This window comes from Haemaphysalis longicornis, unplaced genomic scaffold (genome assembly GCF_048455015.1).
Source record: "Haemaphysalis longicornis isolate Haplotype H1 unplaced genomic scaffold, Haemaphysalis longicornis Haplotype H1 scaffold_9, whole genome shotgun sequence".
NCBI lineage: Eukaryota > Metazoa > Arthropoda > Arachnida > Ixodida > Ixodidae > Haemaphysalis > Haemaphysalis longicornis.
This window is the reverse complement of record NW_027526460.1, coordinates 71,820,193-71,839,608: the sequence shown is the minus strand read 5'-3', so window position 1 is coordinate 71,839,608 and position 19,416 is coordinate 71,820,193. Positions and strand designations below refer to the sequence as shown.

Genomic DNA, 19,416 nt, shown 5'->3' with positions numbered 1-19,416 from the left:
AACGTACCAACTATTTTCTAAGAAATTAGCAATCCGTTTGTTGTTGTGTTACGACATTTGTTCATTTTTCCTAACAAAATGATCACAACATAAGAGGCTCCTTTTTTTTGTAATTCAGTAAATACTTAAAATCAATCGTATTTTTTTAGAATCAATATTTTAAATCGGAAATAAAGGCCGCTTTCGGAATGCAAAGTACTCTTTTAAAGGAGCCATGAAGAGAAAATGAAAGTTGGTTTTATTCGAAAGATTTCGTGTTTTATAGTGCCCCCAGCGCTTGTCCGGATACAAACGGTGCTTTATTCACTGAGAAATTAAACAATTTAGGTTAAAATTTTGATTTTCCCGCTCAATCGTGCGTTTTCGTGGTCCCAAATGACATCACAGGAACCGACCGCTCTGCAGCCTAGAGTACCTTCATTCACGCATCCTCCGTACAGGGTAGAGACACGTATACGCTGGCGCCGCCATTTTCGGTTGCTCGCCCGCCACCGAAGCAAGTCATTGTGTCAAAACCGCGCTAAAATTATCGCCGCAACGCGGTTTACTGAAGAAGTTTGAATCATATTGTCTGTTTCGCGTTGCTAGGTCTCGTGGGAAACGAAAAGAATAACGCGTTGAGCCCGTTGGCCCAATTGCGGCGGCACGGGACCGTTCAAAGGTTGTCTCCACCCTGTACAGCGGTGTTGGTTTGTTCCCGCGTTTCTTTACGTTCCGTAACCTAGATGGCGCCACCATACCGTGGCAAGAGTTTGATTTGTTTTTGCCCGCATTTAAACCTGGCTTGTTTTTGTTCTGGGAGAAAATATTCGTTCCCTGAAACAGTGCTCGCTCGACAAATGGGGTCACGTAAGACACCGTTGCTTGCGTCAATCGGCCAGTGTCGTCTGAGACAACCCCAAGCCCCGTAGTGCTGTGCAGCTAAACCAAGCATGCTGTGCGCAGTACGAACAGCAGAACGCATCAGTACTTCTATGTTTACATGTGCTTTCGTAACTTCCACTGTTTGTCCCATCATTCTTATTGCTTTGTAAAGAATGTGCCCTAAATTTAAGCGCAAATCGCTCGATCGTCTAGTTTGTAAGCTCTACCTAATTTGCGTCTGCTTCTGCCAGCCTCCGCGAATCGCAGAGCTTAGCTCATGTGACGTCATAGGTTCTGTTGCGGGAAATGAGCTGGTGGGTCGCATGGCCATTCCCGTTTTTCCTAATTATGTAGCTTATTTGAGCGAAGTTTACGTTAAAAGTGGTGTCAGTATGATTCTAACGAGACAATCTTTTGAATGAACCAAACTTGTGTTTTCTCTTCATGGCTCCTTTAAGGAACACCGGGAAAATATGTTTTGTTCTTAAGTATTGCGAATCGAAGGTGCAGAAGGTTTATTATTGTACTTCAGGCGGATATTCTGTCTTCTCACTTGAGGGTTGGCTTTCTCGTATGGGCAAGGTTCGGCAAAAATATTTCGGAGAGATATATTTCCTTCTCGGCACTTATGCCTGTACTTGGGAATAGAATGGCAACTAGAAAATATTCTACGGATGACGTGAAGTGTATCCCAATAGAGCGTGTTGGTTTAAAAATATCCGACAAAGTAATTTGTGTGTACGGAGAATACAGACGTGTTTCACGCAGGTTTCCAGCTTAAGAAGAAAATGCTCCTAAGCGTTACTTAAAATCCTGGTAATGTGTTAAATAATGTTTAAGGCATCACGATTTTCGAGAGGGTTTGGGAATTTCAAAATATACAGTGTTCGTCGCATTGCAATGAGTAAATGATGGATTCGCAAGGCGGTTTTCTTATTTCTTGCAAGTCGTGCTGGCAGGGCCAATAATATCAAAAATATTTACTTACCGCGTTCCTGAACGAATCGGCATCAAAGTGAAATGGTGCTACCACCCTGTCCGCTGATACAATCACGCCAAATATTAAAATTCCGAATGTCGTCATGACAGAGCCTTGTCGAACGATTGTAGCAGGAAATCAAAGCACGAGAACCATAAAATGTAAACTAAAAAGTAATTTTCACTCTGTTCTACAGCCCCTATATCATTACATGTTTCTGGTGTTACATTTGACTATCTTGCCGTATGTACGAGTCGTGAATGTTATCATAAGATATTTCTAGGCAACTGGCGTACGAGCTGTCACATTCATCGTAATGGAACAACTGTGTTTGGGACGTGAATAACATCCTGTACTTTCGAAATATGAACAAAATATCCCAGAGGAAAGCTGGCTGAGCCCGGATACAACAATTTCTGATGTGGTTTCTGCTTTGTAGAAGAAGCTCTAACTGCTGGAATTTGTCGGCTTCAATTGAAGCATCCTGAGTACTACGATGCTGGTAAAAGGTGAGATGTGAAAATATAGTACAAAATAACCCACCAGTCGATCTGTATATCTTTACTCAGAAGAGCAAGCGCACGTTCAACAAAGAAAGCTATTTTTATGCGTTCACTGACCGGGGACTCAGCAAAATATTTCGAACAGCAGATTTACTTGAGCGGCTCCACCCTCACACCTTCGTGTTTTATCCCGTAACAAAGCCTCCTACCCTAAAAATGCTTGTTTAATCACGCAAAATCGGTCTCGTGGTACGCCATCGCCGCCCGAAAGAGGGTTACACCTTCCTATAGATGGTTCGCTCGCGTTTTCTCATTATGTTTCGCCTTCGCTGCTTTTTGCTCTCGTTGGGTCGTTAGGAGATGACAGTTTCGTCTGTGACACAATTCGTATGGAAGTTTCGTAGCTTGACTGATTAGAAACAAATGTTTTTCCCCTCAGAGTCATCACGCTAGCGTTGTGTGTGCCGCCGTTTAAGCTGGATTCGACAATAATGTTCCAGGGGAGAAGCAGATTTGTCCGAAATCCCAAGTCATGCTGCGAGCACACCAAAGTGGTTCGAGTGACTTGCAGAAACGACTGAATTCCAACAACACGTCACGTTCCCAACTGAATGCAGTAGGCTATTCTTTATGGACCTAAAAAAGTAACTGTAATTCCACTCTGTGAAGTCGGATGACCAGTGCAGCTGTTTGTGGGTGATGGGTTTGCCTCTGAACCCCCTGAACCCACGCCGCGAGCCCGGGACGAGTTCAGCAGAACTGCGGGTTAGGCTTCACTGTGCAGCACACCATGTGGAAAGCCGGCTTACAAACATCAAGTTTACAGCGCCTTTCCCAAATTCGGCTTCGCTTTTAAACCCAAATGCATTGCTGGGGAGACATTTTCCCAGGGCAACATATGTAGAACTGTAGAACTGTGGAACTGCAAAACGAAGAAGTGACAACATCGAAAGGCTATTTGCAGAGTATAATGTTGCGAGTAGGGGAATGTGCTCTTCTGGGTTCTTGATCCCGCAGGATGCAGTTGGTGCTTCTCCCGGGGCGTTACCTTCGATGGTTTGAAATTCCTGCTGCAATGACGTTGTGATGGCGGCCTCCCACTGCTCAAAATGAAAGTTTGTAAACGATGTGGGTTAACAGGGTGTTTGATCGTACAAATCGGGAAATACAACGACGTATCCTAGAAAAACACGGATGAAGACTAACTTTGCCTACTTAAAGAAAACACACCGCAAGATTGTCGAATCGGAACTTGTAAAGCGGTGTGACAAACTTTCTCTAATCGGCAACGCCAGGAGGGACTCGCTAACGCACATAAAATGTATGCATTTCTTAAGAAGGTAGTGCAGCTAAAACAAAATGTTATGATGTGTTCAACGCATTGGTTTCTAAAATAATATAATAGAGTACAAATATATCCAAACAAACAGTTGAAGCACAAGAATATAGAGCTAGAACCCTTCTTGGAGGCATATTTGATGCTGTAAACTACTAATCTACTCACAACCGCTTTTTGCGTCAATTTTGAGGCTATAGGTATTGTCAAAAGTTTCCAAGAACACCGTTGTATCTAAAATACTTCCTGTTTTGGAGTGTTTGAGCGTGTACGCACGTCGCTTAAGCCACGTGCGTAAACGCTCGAACTCGAAGCGACGTAAATTGAGCTGTGGCGATGAATTGAGCTTTGGCGAAGGGCTATCCTGCAATGCGCCATGAGGAAAATGTCATATCTATGATTGGTACTTGAGGGCCACCGCGCAACTTCAGCAGTATGATCACACATAGTGTTCTGCGCATGACCCAGAGTTAAACGATAATGCCGCGAACTATGCATTTTGTTTGTTCAATTATGGGCTTTGTTTTTACCGTCCGGTGGCGACCGGTTGTGTTATCTGTGTTTTAAACGAAGTGCGTTTATGCTTTTGTTTTTTTTTGTACGCCGCTCGGGCTACCTCAGTTGCTAGGGAAAGTGTTTCTCCCTGACGTCACTAGACATGAATAATTTTATTTGATCTAAAGTGTTATCGATGTTATTTGACAGTCTGAGAAACAATCACCGCGAAAGATAGATGTTCAGAACAAACAGAGAGGGTGAGTCAATTCCCCGACACTTGCCTGCGCACGTCACCTCGTTGACAGCTTTTTCGCCGCTTGTGTATTCTTTTAGTTCACAGCGGAGCGTAGCACAAGTTAGCTTCAATAAACATTTGTTCCATAAAGAAACCTGCGTTGACCTTGTCTACGTGACAATATCATACGGTGAGAGTCGCTCGATCGAAGCCGTGATGATGAGCACAAGCCGTCGTTGGTGGCCGGCCAGCGATATGCGAACCAGTATATTACTTTGGAAAACGCAGCTACTAGCTAAACGACGCCTAGCACATGCTATACGGTACCCGGGCAACAGCAGGACCGCATGAAGCCGTGCAGCGTCATTTCACCACCTGAAGAGGTGCTGTACAGCGAGTACATTGTTTTATAATTAGGCTGGACCATGAGCCTTCCACGCGCGAGGGGCCAGCAGAACGCAACGCAATAAGTAGTACTCTTTTGGTGGGTCAACTACGAACTGTCACTTTATCAGTTTAAGACTTGGATGTGATTGATTGAGTACTCTCGAAATTAATTTTTTCTCCGAGACACCGCGAATGACAGCGTCACGGCATTATGCACAGGGAGCGTTTTTGTGACGGGACATTTATAATTTACGATGCTTTGGGACGGATAAGTTAAATTTCAATCCCTGTTTCTCTAAATCGAAGATTTCTTGGTCTCACTAATAGCGCTGTCGTAACTAAAACGTACTGTAGGAACGCCAACTTTACACATACACAACAGGAGGGCGCATTATGATGATGATGATAAAAGAAGAAAAAAGAGCACTTCCCGTAGTCGGTATCGAACACGGGTTCATCGCGTTATGAAGCCGACGTCTAACTGATTGCGCCAGTCGGACATGGACGAAGCATTTTAGATATCGGGCTTTGACGGTCCCTCCGAAACTCACGCATCTAAATAAATCGATTTTAAAGAAATCCACTGTAAACGCCCAATACCATAATTTTGTTTCGAGAAAGCTTCGCGTTTCATCAATCTTTCCCCCTAACTTACAAGGGCTTTTACTTTTTATCACTTGTATTGCCTCGTTCCGCCAAAAGTTTTTTAGACACAAGAAGAAACCTTTGAACCTCCTAGAGTGTAGCCCGAAACAACCCATTCCCGTTTGAACCGGTCCCGCTTGAACCCATTTCCGAAACGCCCTTCCCGTTTGGCCCGTCCCGTGTGGGCCCGTTCCCAAAACGCCCTTTCTGTTTGAACCCTTTCTGTTTCAACCCGTTCCCAAACGCCCGCCTCAAATTGTTCAGATATGTTTCTGAGCTCGCAGTGCGCTTTTAGGCCTCGAAAATTGTGCTGGGCAAGGTAGTGTAGGTTACTGAGTAACGACTACAACATATTTTACTCATTTTTTGCCTAAATATTTAGCGCGGGGGCAAATTATATTTTACCTTGACTCTTACTCTACTCGGTATATGGCGCCACTGACACGTTTTTAAGCTCTAGAAGTGATGGCTTCAGTATTCTCATAACTACAATTACTGCGAACGCTTCACCCGGAAAGTGAAATATTCAAGCTACTTTAAACGAAAGCAAATACATATGAGCAACAAAATTATGCGTGATTTGCTTTGAGACAAATTCATCATATGGCGCTAATTGCGCCGCGGAGGCCGGAATACGCAAACCAATGTAAACCGCAAACAGTGTGCTAAACGTGTCATACCATTTTCAGCGGCAAACGGAAACTCCGGCTCCCCGTAACACGGTAGATGGCGATGCAAACACGGTAATGATATGCTAAAACTCACTATTATAGATGGATAACTGCCTTATAATGTTTTGCTTTTCCACGTACTGCGTGCCCGCCTATGTATTATCCGTAAAAAAAAAACACGCAAGAGAATACAACTTGGGGTGCTCTTAACGCCTGGATGAAAAACGTGTGCGAACTATTTCCTCCAAGCAAAACTTTGAGCTGGTGATTTCAATGGCCATTCTTTTGAGGACATTTACATATAAATTGATCGTTAGCCACACAATAAAATAAATTGAACCACTGACGTGGCTCATAATAGTTACCGCTTTCATAAAATACGTTTTTTCTGGAGTTAGCTAGATTTGGTAATTATATTTCGCGAGCTCTTTTTTCTGCGTAGAAATAAAACAGTAGCCCTGTACTACACCTAATAAATTAATAGTTGCATCTATTAAAACACCCAGCTTCGTTCTCGGCAAGAGCTACGGACGCTACAAACTGAAACTGCGACCGCGGAAAGGTCCTAATTTGTTAATTCTCGTCTTTTTTTGTTTTGTGTGTGTTGAATGTAAGTGCATGTGCATTCGTATATGCAACCTTAGGGACTGGAACCATCACCGCTGCCGCGGAGTACGCATGCGAGCAACACATCCCAGACCACTCGACCAATGCACAAGCAGACGGAAGGGTGTAAATTCACAGTTTAGCGGTAATTAACTAACGCTGAACCGGGTCGAAAATACAACACATACGTGTTTTTCTTTTTTTTTTTAATTTGGGCCGCGTATCGTAAAACGGACCATTACAAACAGGTTTCAGGTTAATTGGGCATCTCACACTTTGGCTCCGCAAGCCGTAACGTATTTTTACGGAGAAATACGTTTGACGTAACTTCAATTTAATGTTCAGGTTATGGCGGACGCAAGTACTTATGACTTTCGGTTGCGTCGGGCGTAACTCAAAACATGAGGTTAAAATACAGTCGGACGCAACTTTAATTTCAAAAATCGCATGCCTCGGTCCTAGTCACCCAAGTCGAAACTGGATTCGTTATTCGGGAAGGGGCTAAATGGGAAAGGGCGAAAAGGGAAGGTCGTTTTGCGCCGGGTTGAAACGGGAGGGAACAAACGGGAAGGATGAAATGGGAAAGGGTTCAAATGGGAACTTCCCGTACACAAAGCCACCTCACTTATTGTTTTAGTGTTTTTGTAGCGTAAGCTATACTGGCCGAGGTTGAGCAGTTTCGCGTGGACCCAATTGGATTGAATTGGATTAGATTGTAATGATTTAAATTGGATTGGATTGGAATAAGTTAGATTGTACTGAATTGGATTGGAAATCCAATCCAATCGGAGTACGGGTGTGTAGAGAATTGGGTCTGCACATTCACCGGTCTGCGCATTCAGAGGAGTAACGTCATAGCTGCGGCAGACGCACTGGCGATGGCGCGTGCCCAGCTGTGCGTCTTCGTTGCGCAGTAGCCAAGTCTGACGCTGCGCCGGATCCGCTTGATAGCCGTTTCACGTGGATCCTGGAGAGCCCTCCTGATCATGCACCAGGAGCAGTGACTGGACTCGACTGGACTGGACTGGACCAGACTGGACTGGATTGGATTGGACTGGACTGGAGTGGACTGTAGTGGACTCGACTGGACTAAACTGGATTGGATTGGATTGTTGAACCTTAGCTCACGCTACGTATATCCTGGCATAGCCGAGCTAAGCCACTGCTAATTTTTTAGTCTTCATTAAACTACAGATGTCTGTTTTTTCAGCTGGTTTTATTGTATAAGCTTTTGTATATTTAGCGTGTAGAGGAAAGTGTTGTACAAGTGTTTTGAACACAGAACGACTGCAAAATTTACTCTTTTGTTTAAGTGGGTTCATTGGTGTGTCCCCTGAAGCAGATCCGCTGAAGCAGAAGCCTGATTTAGCTTATAAATGGGAGCCTCCTACCAGCGTCTTGTGCAACTAACAGAAAATGTCTATCAGCACTGAAAGTTTTCGCCTGTATCATTGCTTGGATGAGCTTCTCTAAAGCGTACGCTGCTGTGGCATCTCAAGTCATGAGCAGGATGTGCATTACGGAGCTGAGGCGCTATTCTCGTTGAAGAGCAGAAGTTGAAAATTGCTAGTTTCTGTTTAGTGAACTTTGTGACAAAAGAATGGGGACACATTCAACAGGATTTTTTTTAATAGCGTTTACTATTTTGGCCGATTCTTGCCAGCTGAGCCGTTGAGCCTTTATGTGTCAATTCAGCCAGACATACAATTATTCATATGGAATTATATTCTACGCCAACTACCTTTTTATAACACTGATATGGTGAAATGTTTGTACACGGGATTTTTTTTGTTTTCTGCATTTAGTATTGAACAGAAAAAGTTTCCGACAAAATTTAAGTTTAATGTTAAGATTTTAAAGTTTAGATGCATTGTTAGGATTCAAGTTTAAATGTTAAGATTTAAGTTTAATGTTAGATTTACTATAATGTTAGTTCCCTAAATTCCTTAAATTTTAAGAATAAAGTTGGATGTTGAGATTAAAGTTGAATGATTTCCCGACCCGTAACTTCTGGCGTCCCGCAAGGATCTGTTCTTGGGCTGTTACTGTTCTTAATCTACATTACTGACTTGCCTAATAACATTTCATCTAACATAAAGTTGTTTTCGGAGGACTGTGTGATTTACCGTGAAATTAGAAATCCTCCTGATCAACATACCCCGAAGTTCGATCTAGATAACATTTCTTCGTGGTGCATTACTTGGCTAATGAACCCTAAATACTTCTAAATGCAAGATTATGTGACTTTCACGTCGTACTTGTGATATCTCTCCTGACTTCATACTGAATAACTTTTCTTTCAGCAAAGTTACTCTTACAAATATCTTGGCGTTAGAGATTCTGACGACCTTTCCTGGCAGACTCACACTGACAGTATAAAAAATAATGCTAACCGTATTCTTCACTATTTATGACGCAACTTCTCTCCTGCACCGATGCACTTGAAAATTCTTCTGTATAAAACGTTAGTAAGGCCTAACCTTGAATATTCGTCATCTGTATGGGACCCACATGTTAAAACTCATGTCATGAGCTTAGAATCCATTCAAAATTGTGCCGCACGCTTCATTTTGTCAAAGTACTCCCGTATGGCAAGCGTAATTCACAAGAAATCAACTTTAATAATATCCAGCTTCTCACTTAGCCGCAAAATATCCCGGCTGTGCCTCCCCCACAAGATGTATCGTTGTATGCCTTCTCTAAGTAACTCGCTTTTCTCGCCGCCATCCAACATTTTCTCCCGCAGCGATCACCATTTGAAAGTTTGAATCCCAAGCAGCCAGACAAATCTTCATTTGAACTTATTCGGGCCCACAACAAGCTAGGACTGGAACCACCTTCATAATTCCACCGCACCAATCATCGACCCGACTAACTTCAAAATGACCATACGCGCGTACCTCTTTGATGTTCCTCCATTTTTTTCTAGTGTTTGTCAAACGTTTTTCACCACTGCTCTCTGCAATGCATTGCCTTGGAAATAAATAAATAAATAAATAAATAGATAAATAAATAAATAAATAAATAAATGAATAAATAAATAAATAAATAAATAAATAAATAAATAAATAAATAAATAAATAAATAAATAAATGAACAAATAAATAAATAAAAAATAACTAAATTAAATTTGAGGTGCCATAGCGTTACTGTACTGTCTAGGGTCCTTGGAACGGAGCCGATGGATTCGCCATTACTCTCTAGGCTGCTTGGAACGAGCTGGTTGATTCACCATTAAATTTCATGAAGCCCTGAATTTTTGCCTGTGCTAGGCAGCACAGTTTAAAATTCCTGAATGCCTCGAGAAGGGGGCCTTGCGCAGAAAAATTGGCCGCATTCAACCCCAGAGATACGTCCACATACAACATAACCTGATCGCGATTCGTCCGAGTTGACCTTGTTGGTTTATTTGTGGCCTGTGTGTCTGCTATAATAACAACGGCGTCGTATACTGAGAAAGACACGTAACAGGCCGGCTTTTCAGTCGCAGCGCCGGCATTATTTCGGGTAAACGGCGTGTTTTTCAGCCGTTCGAACCAGCAATTTGGCTATGCGTGGACATCACCTGCCAGGCCTTTTCAGCTCGTCAGGCGTGTCATTTCTCAAAAGATATGGCCCCTTTACCGGCGTCGCAGGGCGAAATCTTTTAAATTGGGTTTCTGCATTTGAATGAGCAACATATGGTAGCAAAAACCAATTGGATAAATGAATCAGTGAAAGATTTAATGGAGAATCTTCAGGAACATCAATTTTGTTCCGAAACACGGAATAACCCCGAAATGGTTGGTTATGGCGAAATCCTAAAACAACTTTTTCAATGTTCTTACAGGCTACACATATCAGCAAGAAAAGCACTTCGATATTTGAACAGGCGAACGAGATAATCACAGATTTATGGAAACACAATTTCGCCCTTTTCCTCGGTTAGGAGTGCATTTTCCAAAAATGCCGCCTATGCCATGACGCGAAAGTACTCGCAAAATTTCAAGTCTCTAGATCTGCCAGTTTTGGCTGGGCGTTGATGAGTCAGTCAGTCAGTCAGTCAGCGTGGCCTCCGTGATTTGCTGCCGGCGGCGGGTAGCCGATCGCGGAGGCCACGCAGTCAGTCGGCTGGTTGCAGAAAGTGACAACAGATGGCGAGCGCTGTGCGAAGGCGGGAACATCGAACTGAATTCCACGTCCAGAGGCATTTATATAAAACAAACTGACTGGCTTTTTACCCGCATGTTAAGACAAAATCCTGAAATTGATTTTGGTCAAATCGATGGGCAGCATCTGCAAGCAAGAACGAATTGGATATATCAGCGGGCTGTGTAATTATTGACGAATGTATTAAAACACGCCGTTTTCTTGAAATCCTGATTGTCCTTATTATGTGGGTGTCATGGAAAAAGGTTGTAGAACAGTGTTTAGATACCTGAGTAATTTATCTATATTAAGAAAGACCAGTTCAATATCCGAAATGGCCTGCGATAAAAAACGTCTGAAAAAGTATTTCACGGCTTTTGACTCTCTGCGTGGTGTGATTCGTCAAATTATCAGCAATACTGATCTACAACCCTGTAATCACAATGGGTTCACAAAATCTGCAGCCCTTTGAACGAGGAGTTTGTCTAGGCGTGGACATCACCTGTTAGCCCTTGTCAGCTCGTCAGGCGTGTCATTTGTAAAAAAACGATTTGGCACCTTTACCGGCGTCGCGGTACGAAATCCTTGAAATTGGTTTTGTGCATTTGTTTTAGCAACATATGTTAGGGAAAAACCGATTGGATAAATGAATCAGTGAAAGATTTATTGAAGAATCTTTAAGAACACCCATTTTGTTTCGAAATGCGGAATCAACCCGGCGGTGTTGGTTAGGGAAAAATCCTAAGAATACTTTTTAGATATTCTTAAAGGTTACACATACCAGCAAAAAGCACTTCGATATTTGAGGGGGTGACCGAGATAATCACGAATTTACGAAAACACAATTTCGCCCTTTTCCTCGGTTAGGAGTGCAATTTCCGAGAATCCCGCATTAGTGAGCCACTACGCCATGACGCAAATGTACTCACGAAATTTCGATTCTCTAGATCGGTTAGTTTTGGCTGGGCGTTAATAAGTCAGTCAGTCAGTCAGTCAGTCAGTCAGTCAGTCAGTCAGTCAGTCATCAGTCAGTCAGTGAGACAGCTGGGCACTTCTTTTTATAGACAGACAGACAGACCGACAGACAGACAGACAGATAGATAGACAGACAGATATATATATATATATATATATATATATATATATATATATATATATATATATATATATATATATATATATATATATATATATATATATAGAGAGAGAGAGAGAGAGAGAGAGAGAGGAGAGTGAGTTTACACCTCCGGCCTAGGGGGGCCACCACCGCTTGCGCCCGAGACACCAGTTGGCGCTGGGAGTGTTCCTCTTAGCGCCTAGGGTCCGCCGTCCAGTGTGCAGAGCAGGCCATGTAGGGGGGGGGGGGTAAGAGGGGCAGGCACATATGTGGTTTTGCACTCTGGAATTAGCGCCACAGATTGGGCATTGGGGAAAGGGGTAGGCGGTTGGGTGAATGTAATGAAGGAGGGCTCGGTTGGGAAGAAATTCACTTTTTGAGGAGGTGCCAGAGCCGCTCCTCCGGAGGGTGAAGGATGGGTGAGCAGGGGGTAGCGTGTTGCGGGAGAGACGACAGTAGTCCGTGACCTCCCAATATGTGGTGAGGGAGTCCTAGACGGAGTATGCTCCTTGACGGGAAGTGGTCTCTCGACGCGCAATAGTGACGAGTGTTCAGGCCGAATTATCAGCCCATTCTGCGATGTGTAGTCCCGTGTGTGCCGGAAACCAGAGGAGCTCGGTAGGTTGCTGGGGGAGGGGGGGCTGAATTTTGTAGCGTAAGCTACACTGTACGAGGTTGAGCAGTTTCGCGTTGACCTTGAAGGGCCGTGCTGCGCAAGCGCGAAGAACATTGGACTGGATTGGACTAAACTGGATTGGATTGGAATAAACTGGATTTTATTGGATTTGATCGGATTGAAAATCCAATCCAGCTGGAGTGCGGGTGTGTAGAGAATTGGGTCTGCAATTTCGCCGGTCTGCGCATTCCAGGGGAGTGACGTCATAGCCGCGGCAGACGCACTGGCACCGGCGCGTGCCCACCAGTTGCGCTGTAGCCAAGTTGCGCTGTAGCCAAGTCTGACGCTGCGCCGGAGCCGCTTGATAGCTGTTTCGCGTGGCTCCCGGAGAGCCTTGCTGCGCATGCGCGAGGAGCAGTGACTGGACTGGACTGGACTAAGCTGGACTGAATTGAATTGGATTGGATTGGATTGGAAATCTTTTTAGCAGCAGTAAGCATGAGAATCAGCTAATCCTAGACAACCAGGAATCCTAAGAATAACCAGCTGAACCTTAGCTCACGCTACGGATATCCTGGCATAGCCGAGCTAAGCCACTGCTAATTTTTTGAAGGACAAGTTTGTAGGCTAACGTGTAGATAGTTCCGCTAGAAAAAGTTTTCATGGCCGTAATAGCTGCACCAAAGGAAGGTAGGCTGCTGCCGCACGTCCAATACGAGCCGCTTTGAGAGGTAATGGTACTGACTGGGAATTCGGGCTGGTTCTGGGTATGGCTAGCCAGCAGAACAAGCTTCGGAGGCTGCTGTGAAAGTGGTCTGTCACGTGAAGACGCGCGCTGCTGCGGAATTCAACACAAATTTCAACAACCGATCAACACAAGGTGCAACACAAGTTGTTCCTCTGTTTGGCGGGCGCTTCTGTAAACTTTATGAAAACACTTTCAACCCTTCTTTTTCTCGGAGAGCGAAAGATTTCTTAGTGCGAAAGATTGCGTTATGTCAAAAAACTAATGTATTTACGCATAGACCGTTTTATGGATCGAAAAGCTCTGATAAAATGTCTGTACACACGGCGCTTCTGTGAAACCGGGCTTGCAATGTGTCACAATGCTGCTAGAAAATAACGAAGAAGGAATGGTTCCAGATAAAAGAATGCACGCATCAATGATAAAGAAGGAGTACAATAGTATACCTTTATCTCACAAACAATGTATCGGTATACATTTAGATTGTTCGTGTATGCGTTTACGTAGTACGCGAAAATCGTCGTATGGGCTCGTTCTTTGTTTGCGATTTGGGTCTTTGTAATATTGATGATAAATTGCTCGCACTATTAGCGAAGGTTGGGCGCATTTTAAGCCTTCGCCCTTCTCTAGACGTTTTTAGTAAGGAATAGTACATTTTTGGCTAAACGCCTCGGTCCCACCAAGGAAGCTTTCGCTTATAGACAAAAATGCTACAGCGTCTTGTTTTGGGAGCAGGATGAGTAACCGGTGGAGGTATAAAGTTCCCACGGCCCTTCACTAGAACGCCCATCATAGTGCAAGTCTACAGGGGCGCGTAAAACAACCGTTTTCAAAAATGTGGTTATAACCTTTCAGGTGCCGAGAAGTCAAAGAAAGTGGAGGCTGCAAGCTCCAAGGAAGCCTAGAGCCATATTCGAGGGGCTGTCATAGGTTGATATGTGGGGGCGAGGGCCACCAAGGATAATTTAAAGATTCGGCAGATGCTCTTAGTAGAGTTTAGGTATACCAAGCAACGGCACAGCAGCACCACACCGCTTCACCACTACACTGTTCCCGCCGATGTTGTCACGTGAGTTTTGGTACCATTATTCTCGACGGTGACAACGACTGTCAATTTTCGCTTTCATTTTTCTCATTTCAAATCACATGTAAGTTTCGGCCTTAATAAATATTCTATGCGAGCAGCGCCTTGACTTTAGGCGGGAGAGGTACGCGCGGAAGAAGGACAACTGATTTAAAAGAGACCCTGAAACAATGTTAACTTTTTTGAAATCTTAACGCTTGCAGAAAGTAGTCAACCAACACATTCAGTATTTAAATTAGGGGGTCGCAAAGTATTTCAGCCAAAAATTACTCCTCCTCGCCCATAATATCACTTGGAAACGTGCTCAAATGATTGTTCTCCCTTTCCCGGTCTTGGCATTCTTTGACCGCTCGCATTACGTCATCTGAGTGATGTCGCTGCTGTTCGCCTCTTTTTACATCAGTTGCGGCAATAAACGAATTCGATACCAACTTCAAAAGACTCGGGCCATATGCACTACCGTGAAACCTGGGGAGTGGCGAATTAAGCACGCAGCGTAAAATGTTTTCTTGGCACCTTGCGTTTTTGCCCACGGAATTGGAACTGTAGCCTGAAACCTGGGGAGGGCCGCAGCTTGCAGGGTATAAGCGTATTCTTGGCGCCTTGGCGTTTTTGCCCAGGCAGATGTAACCGTTGAGGGATAGAGGTGTACAGCTTTGCCCTACGTCTCGTGTCTTTGAAGCACGAAGCGGTCTAGCACGAGGCGATGGAGAAACGAGTGTACCGGTGTGTTCTTTCAGTACGCGTTACGTTCAAACGTTCAATTCAAACGCGTTACGTTCAATACTGTGACTACGGGATACTGGTACGACATGAGACGACGACGACATGAGACGCCGAGAGCCCGATCCTCTTTGGAGCTTCGCCGTTAAAGGGAAGCTGCAATACAAAGCAAAAACGGAAGGTGTTTCAGCTGTGACAAGCAAAGCGGCGGTAACTATAGCTTTTGCAATGCTTCTAGACGCGAAGGAAAGAATAAATGCGTCTACCAGAAGTTCTGCGGAGTCACTTGAAACGACCATTGATTTACGTCTTGCATCATAAAATCAGATGCACAGTCTTGAACAAATGAAACGAGAACACAAAAATGTGTACCAGAACATGCAAAATCTGAGAATATGGACAGTAGAGATAAACTATTGGCTGGCTGGTGGTATATTTGAAAAAAAAAACACATTTTCAATGTTTCTTCCTGCCATAAAGCCATGCGACGATTTCACTTGCGCGGAAAGAAACCGCAATATTTATGTGTTCTGGTTCATGTTTTCGCGTTCGAGTTTCCTTTCTCTATGTTATGACTGTGTGTCGGCAACAAAAGTTTCTACGAGCACTGTTTCCGGTCAGGTATTATGTGCTGCTAGTAACTGAGGCGAACTTATGCTGTGGTAGGCCTTCGGGAATGATACAAAGCAAAAAGGAGTTAAACTTAGACAGGTTTTGCAAACATCTTTTCGTAATTCATCTTCACGTGTGTACAGCGGTAGAAAAATGGTAAACTAAAAATTTGCGCTAACAGCGAATATCAATGTGGAATTACGTGTTGATCTTACGAATAAGCGAAAGACATCTGTACGGATGTTCGAATTTATTAATTGAGCTCCCATCGCGCCTGCGAAATTCCATCCCTTTTACGGTGGTAGTAGCTTTATCTTCATATTGCGGCTCAATGGCTTATTTAAGTCGCTTTCATACCCCGGGCGTGTTTCAAAGGTGATACAGTTACAGCCCATGCCGGTGCCTAAAAGAACAACATACGTCACAAGGCGCAATCAGGCAATGACAACCAGCGAAAAAAAGCAAACGAAAATAAAATTACCAGCTGTGTTTAATTATGGCACGTAGTGTACTCTATCAGTTTGTTCACCTCTGTTCTTTTGGTTATTGCGCTACATTTCGCGATATTTACAAACCAATAAAAGACATTCTATGGCTTATCCAGGTCTCCCGTCTTTATTAGAGCATTATTTAGTAAAACAATACAATAAATTGCTGAATACAGCCTGTCGTTATGGAGATCATTAGCATACTAGCAGTGTATGCTCTTTACCGCTTCATAGATAGGCTAGTTGACAACAATTATTGCGCCGGCACTTATTGCCGAGTGCACTCGCCGTGCCAACCGCCTAAAGGCCTCTGCTTGGACGAAAAGACGTATTTGTGGATGCTAACACAAGTAATTGTTATAATAAATAGAGGTAATAGCTGGAAGTGAGTGTAAAAGCAAAATGAGAGAAATAGAAAAAACGTGGAACTGAAAAGAGTTGACCAACAAAATAAAACCTATGTATTTCATTCTTCGCCCTCCTTTGAACAAAGAGGAAAAATCGAATAAATCTGGGGCCGACACACAAATAAAAATTGTTTGAGGGACCATATGTGTAACGTCCACTTTCGCACAAAAACGCATAATAGGTAATGCCAACAGCTTTATGAATTGCGTTATCTTAACTAAGCATAATTGTTCCATGGAAATCCTAAAGAACAATATCACGAACAGAAGATAAAAATTGTGAAGGTAAACTCAGGAACTTAAAATAATGTTTCCTGCACACATTCCTCACACAAGAAAAAATACTATAATGAAATGAGAAAACAACCCGGAAACGAAATAAAAATTGGCAAGTAGCAGGGAACGTCATTTCTTGTCACAAACAGACGGCGTGGCGACCAGCCAATGGCATAGAATTTACATACGCCTTCCTTCAAAAAAATTCGTACTCAGCCTCAACAAACTCTGAATACGTCGCTGTGATGGCAATCAAAACCTCAGTACCACGCTAACAAACAAGTGACTCGACCACTACTTACGGCTACCAAATACGGAAGTCCACTTTTGAGATAGAATTAGGCGCATCTACGCCCTTATAACGTGAAGGCGTTACGGATTCCCTGAGCGAGAACTACTGCGATATGGCTGAAGCTACGAGAACTGATTGCTAGCTATAGCCCTGTAATGTCCAGACAATGAAAACAATAGATAAAAATTATAATGCTTTATTACAATATAGTTTGTCACTCAAACAATAAAGAAACGTGGGGAAAGCTTTTTTCTCGCGGGGTTATAAAATTACATAAGGTATCATCAACGCATAAAAGTAAGTACATATATATACCTACAGATAGGTATATAATGTTGCATATACATGTAGGTATATATATACCTACATATAAAGTGGTTATATAATGTATCATATCCACTGCAAAAGTGTATAATACACACATTGAAAATAGATGTAGAACCGCCAGCCACGCTTACGATTGAGGAATCCACCTTTCGAACTGTATTCGGGACTCCATGCGGCCAGCTGTCCATCTACAGTTTTTGAAAAACACTTAGGAGGTGTCAGAAATGATACCGTGGGCATTCCTTGGCGGTGGAAAGGCCCAGGCGCAGAGTAAAAAATTTGAAAGATGGCGCATCTTATATGATACGTTGGGCATTACAGGGTTAAAGTGCGAAGTTCGGAATAATCTTAGGCGTGGGAACTTACCCACACAAAGAGATCGGCCTATGGCGATGACAGCTCGCGTTACGGAAAGAAATGCGCGCATCACTACGCGGTGAGAAACACGAGCCGTAAAGAGACCCTGCAACACTTTTTTCAACCTTCCTCCAAATCTTAAATGCTTGCAGAGCATAGTAAACCTATACGTTCAGTACTTAGATTAGAGGGTCGCAAAGTACCTCAGCCAAATATTACTGCTCTGTGCCCATTAAATAAAACAGAATCTGGCTCAAAACATTTCTCTCTCTTTCCCCGTGTTAGTATTCTTCGGCCGCTGCAATTACGTCGGTTCAGAGGTGTAGCCGCTATTGGCCGGCTTTTCCTTCAGTTGGAGCATTCAGCGCATTCGATAACCGCTTTAAAAAGAAGCCACAAACGTGAAGCAGAAACAGAAGGCTTATCTGCTGCTACGAGCAAATTACGCAGTGCCGCTCTGTGGGGTCGATACTATAACTTTTGCAGTGCTTCTAGGCGGGAAGAAAAAAGAGGTAGTTTTATCGGAAGGGATGCAGAGTCCCTTCAACGACTACTCTACACCTAAGCCACATGACAGATGACTTTAGTGAACAATTTAAGCCTGCTGATGTGCTTTGAATGCGAAGGCGTTGTGGTTCTTCCTGGTGATACCTTACGCTTACGTCACGCATGTGTCAAGGTGGCGCAATGTGAATCAAACCTAATAAATACTCGCAATGGCCTCCCAGTCAATGTTCCTAATGACCTTTTGGAACAAGCCGCATCCTTCTGAGGGAGATTATGGCCAATCATGATGACGACAGCTGTCATGATAACCCCACGGCGCATTCACAATACGATTTCAGATACTTTCATCGCCGCGGCTGCATCTGGGGGCCCACCCACGTTAAATGCCCGCCCACGTTTAAACAAACTGTGCGCGTAGGTGCAGTAGTTTCCGCGCAATATTGACACCCCGCCCTCTCCCCACGCTGCATTAAAGGAGCGCTTTACTGCTCTCAGCCATTGGGTGATTCCCACTTTCCATGGTTCCGCACGGAAAACAAGGTAGACATCGTTACTCCCGCCATTGATGCGCGAGCAAAATTTTTGTGGCAGCATTCATACCAGCTATGTCTGTTCACACAGCGTTAAAGCAGTTTCTCGTGCTATTGCTTAAGTGGTCATGGCACTGATCGAAGGTTTAGTAAGCGTCGCTTCGTGTATGACAACACGGTGTTGCTGCGCCGTTATCAGCCCACAAATCTGATTCCGCTTTTTTTTTGTGTCCAGATACTTGTTGCCGCCCATGTTTCCACTACATAATGTAATTGTTTCACTGCCAAATGCTCTTGCACTGTACTGGACGTCTGTGATGACTAACCACATTCTCGCAAGTAATGTGATTCTTTTTGGTTATGACGTCACTTATTTTTGGGTTTTCCCGTTTTATCCTGACTTGACCGAAACCCTCGCTTATACAGTAAAGTTTAGGAGGGACTTGAAATCGTCATTGGAGCTGCCTTGATAGAGCATTTTGC

General features: G+C 43.6%; 1 protein-coding gene across 1 annotated transcript in view; it reads right to left on the bottom strand.

Moving 5' to 3' along the window:
* LOC144153251 (lipase member K-like) overlaps positions 1 to 2,154 on the bottom strand; it is a 41,724-nt gene extending 39,570 nt beyond the window's left edge. The window contains exon 1 of the mRNA XM_077684899.1: positions 1,853 to 2,154. Within this exon, the coding sequence (XP_077541025.1) occupies positions 1,853 to 1,948 (96 nt within the window). The 5' untranslated portion in view covers positions 1,949 to 2,154. The remainder of the gene's footprint in view (positions 1 to 1,852) is intronic.
* Positions 2,155 to 19,416: the final 17,262 nt, after the last annotated feature.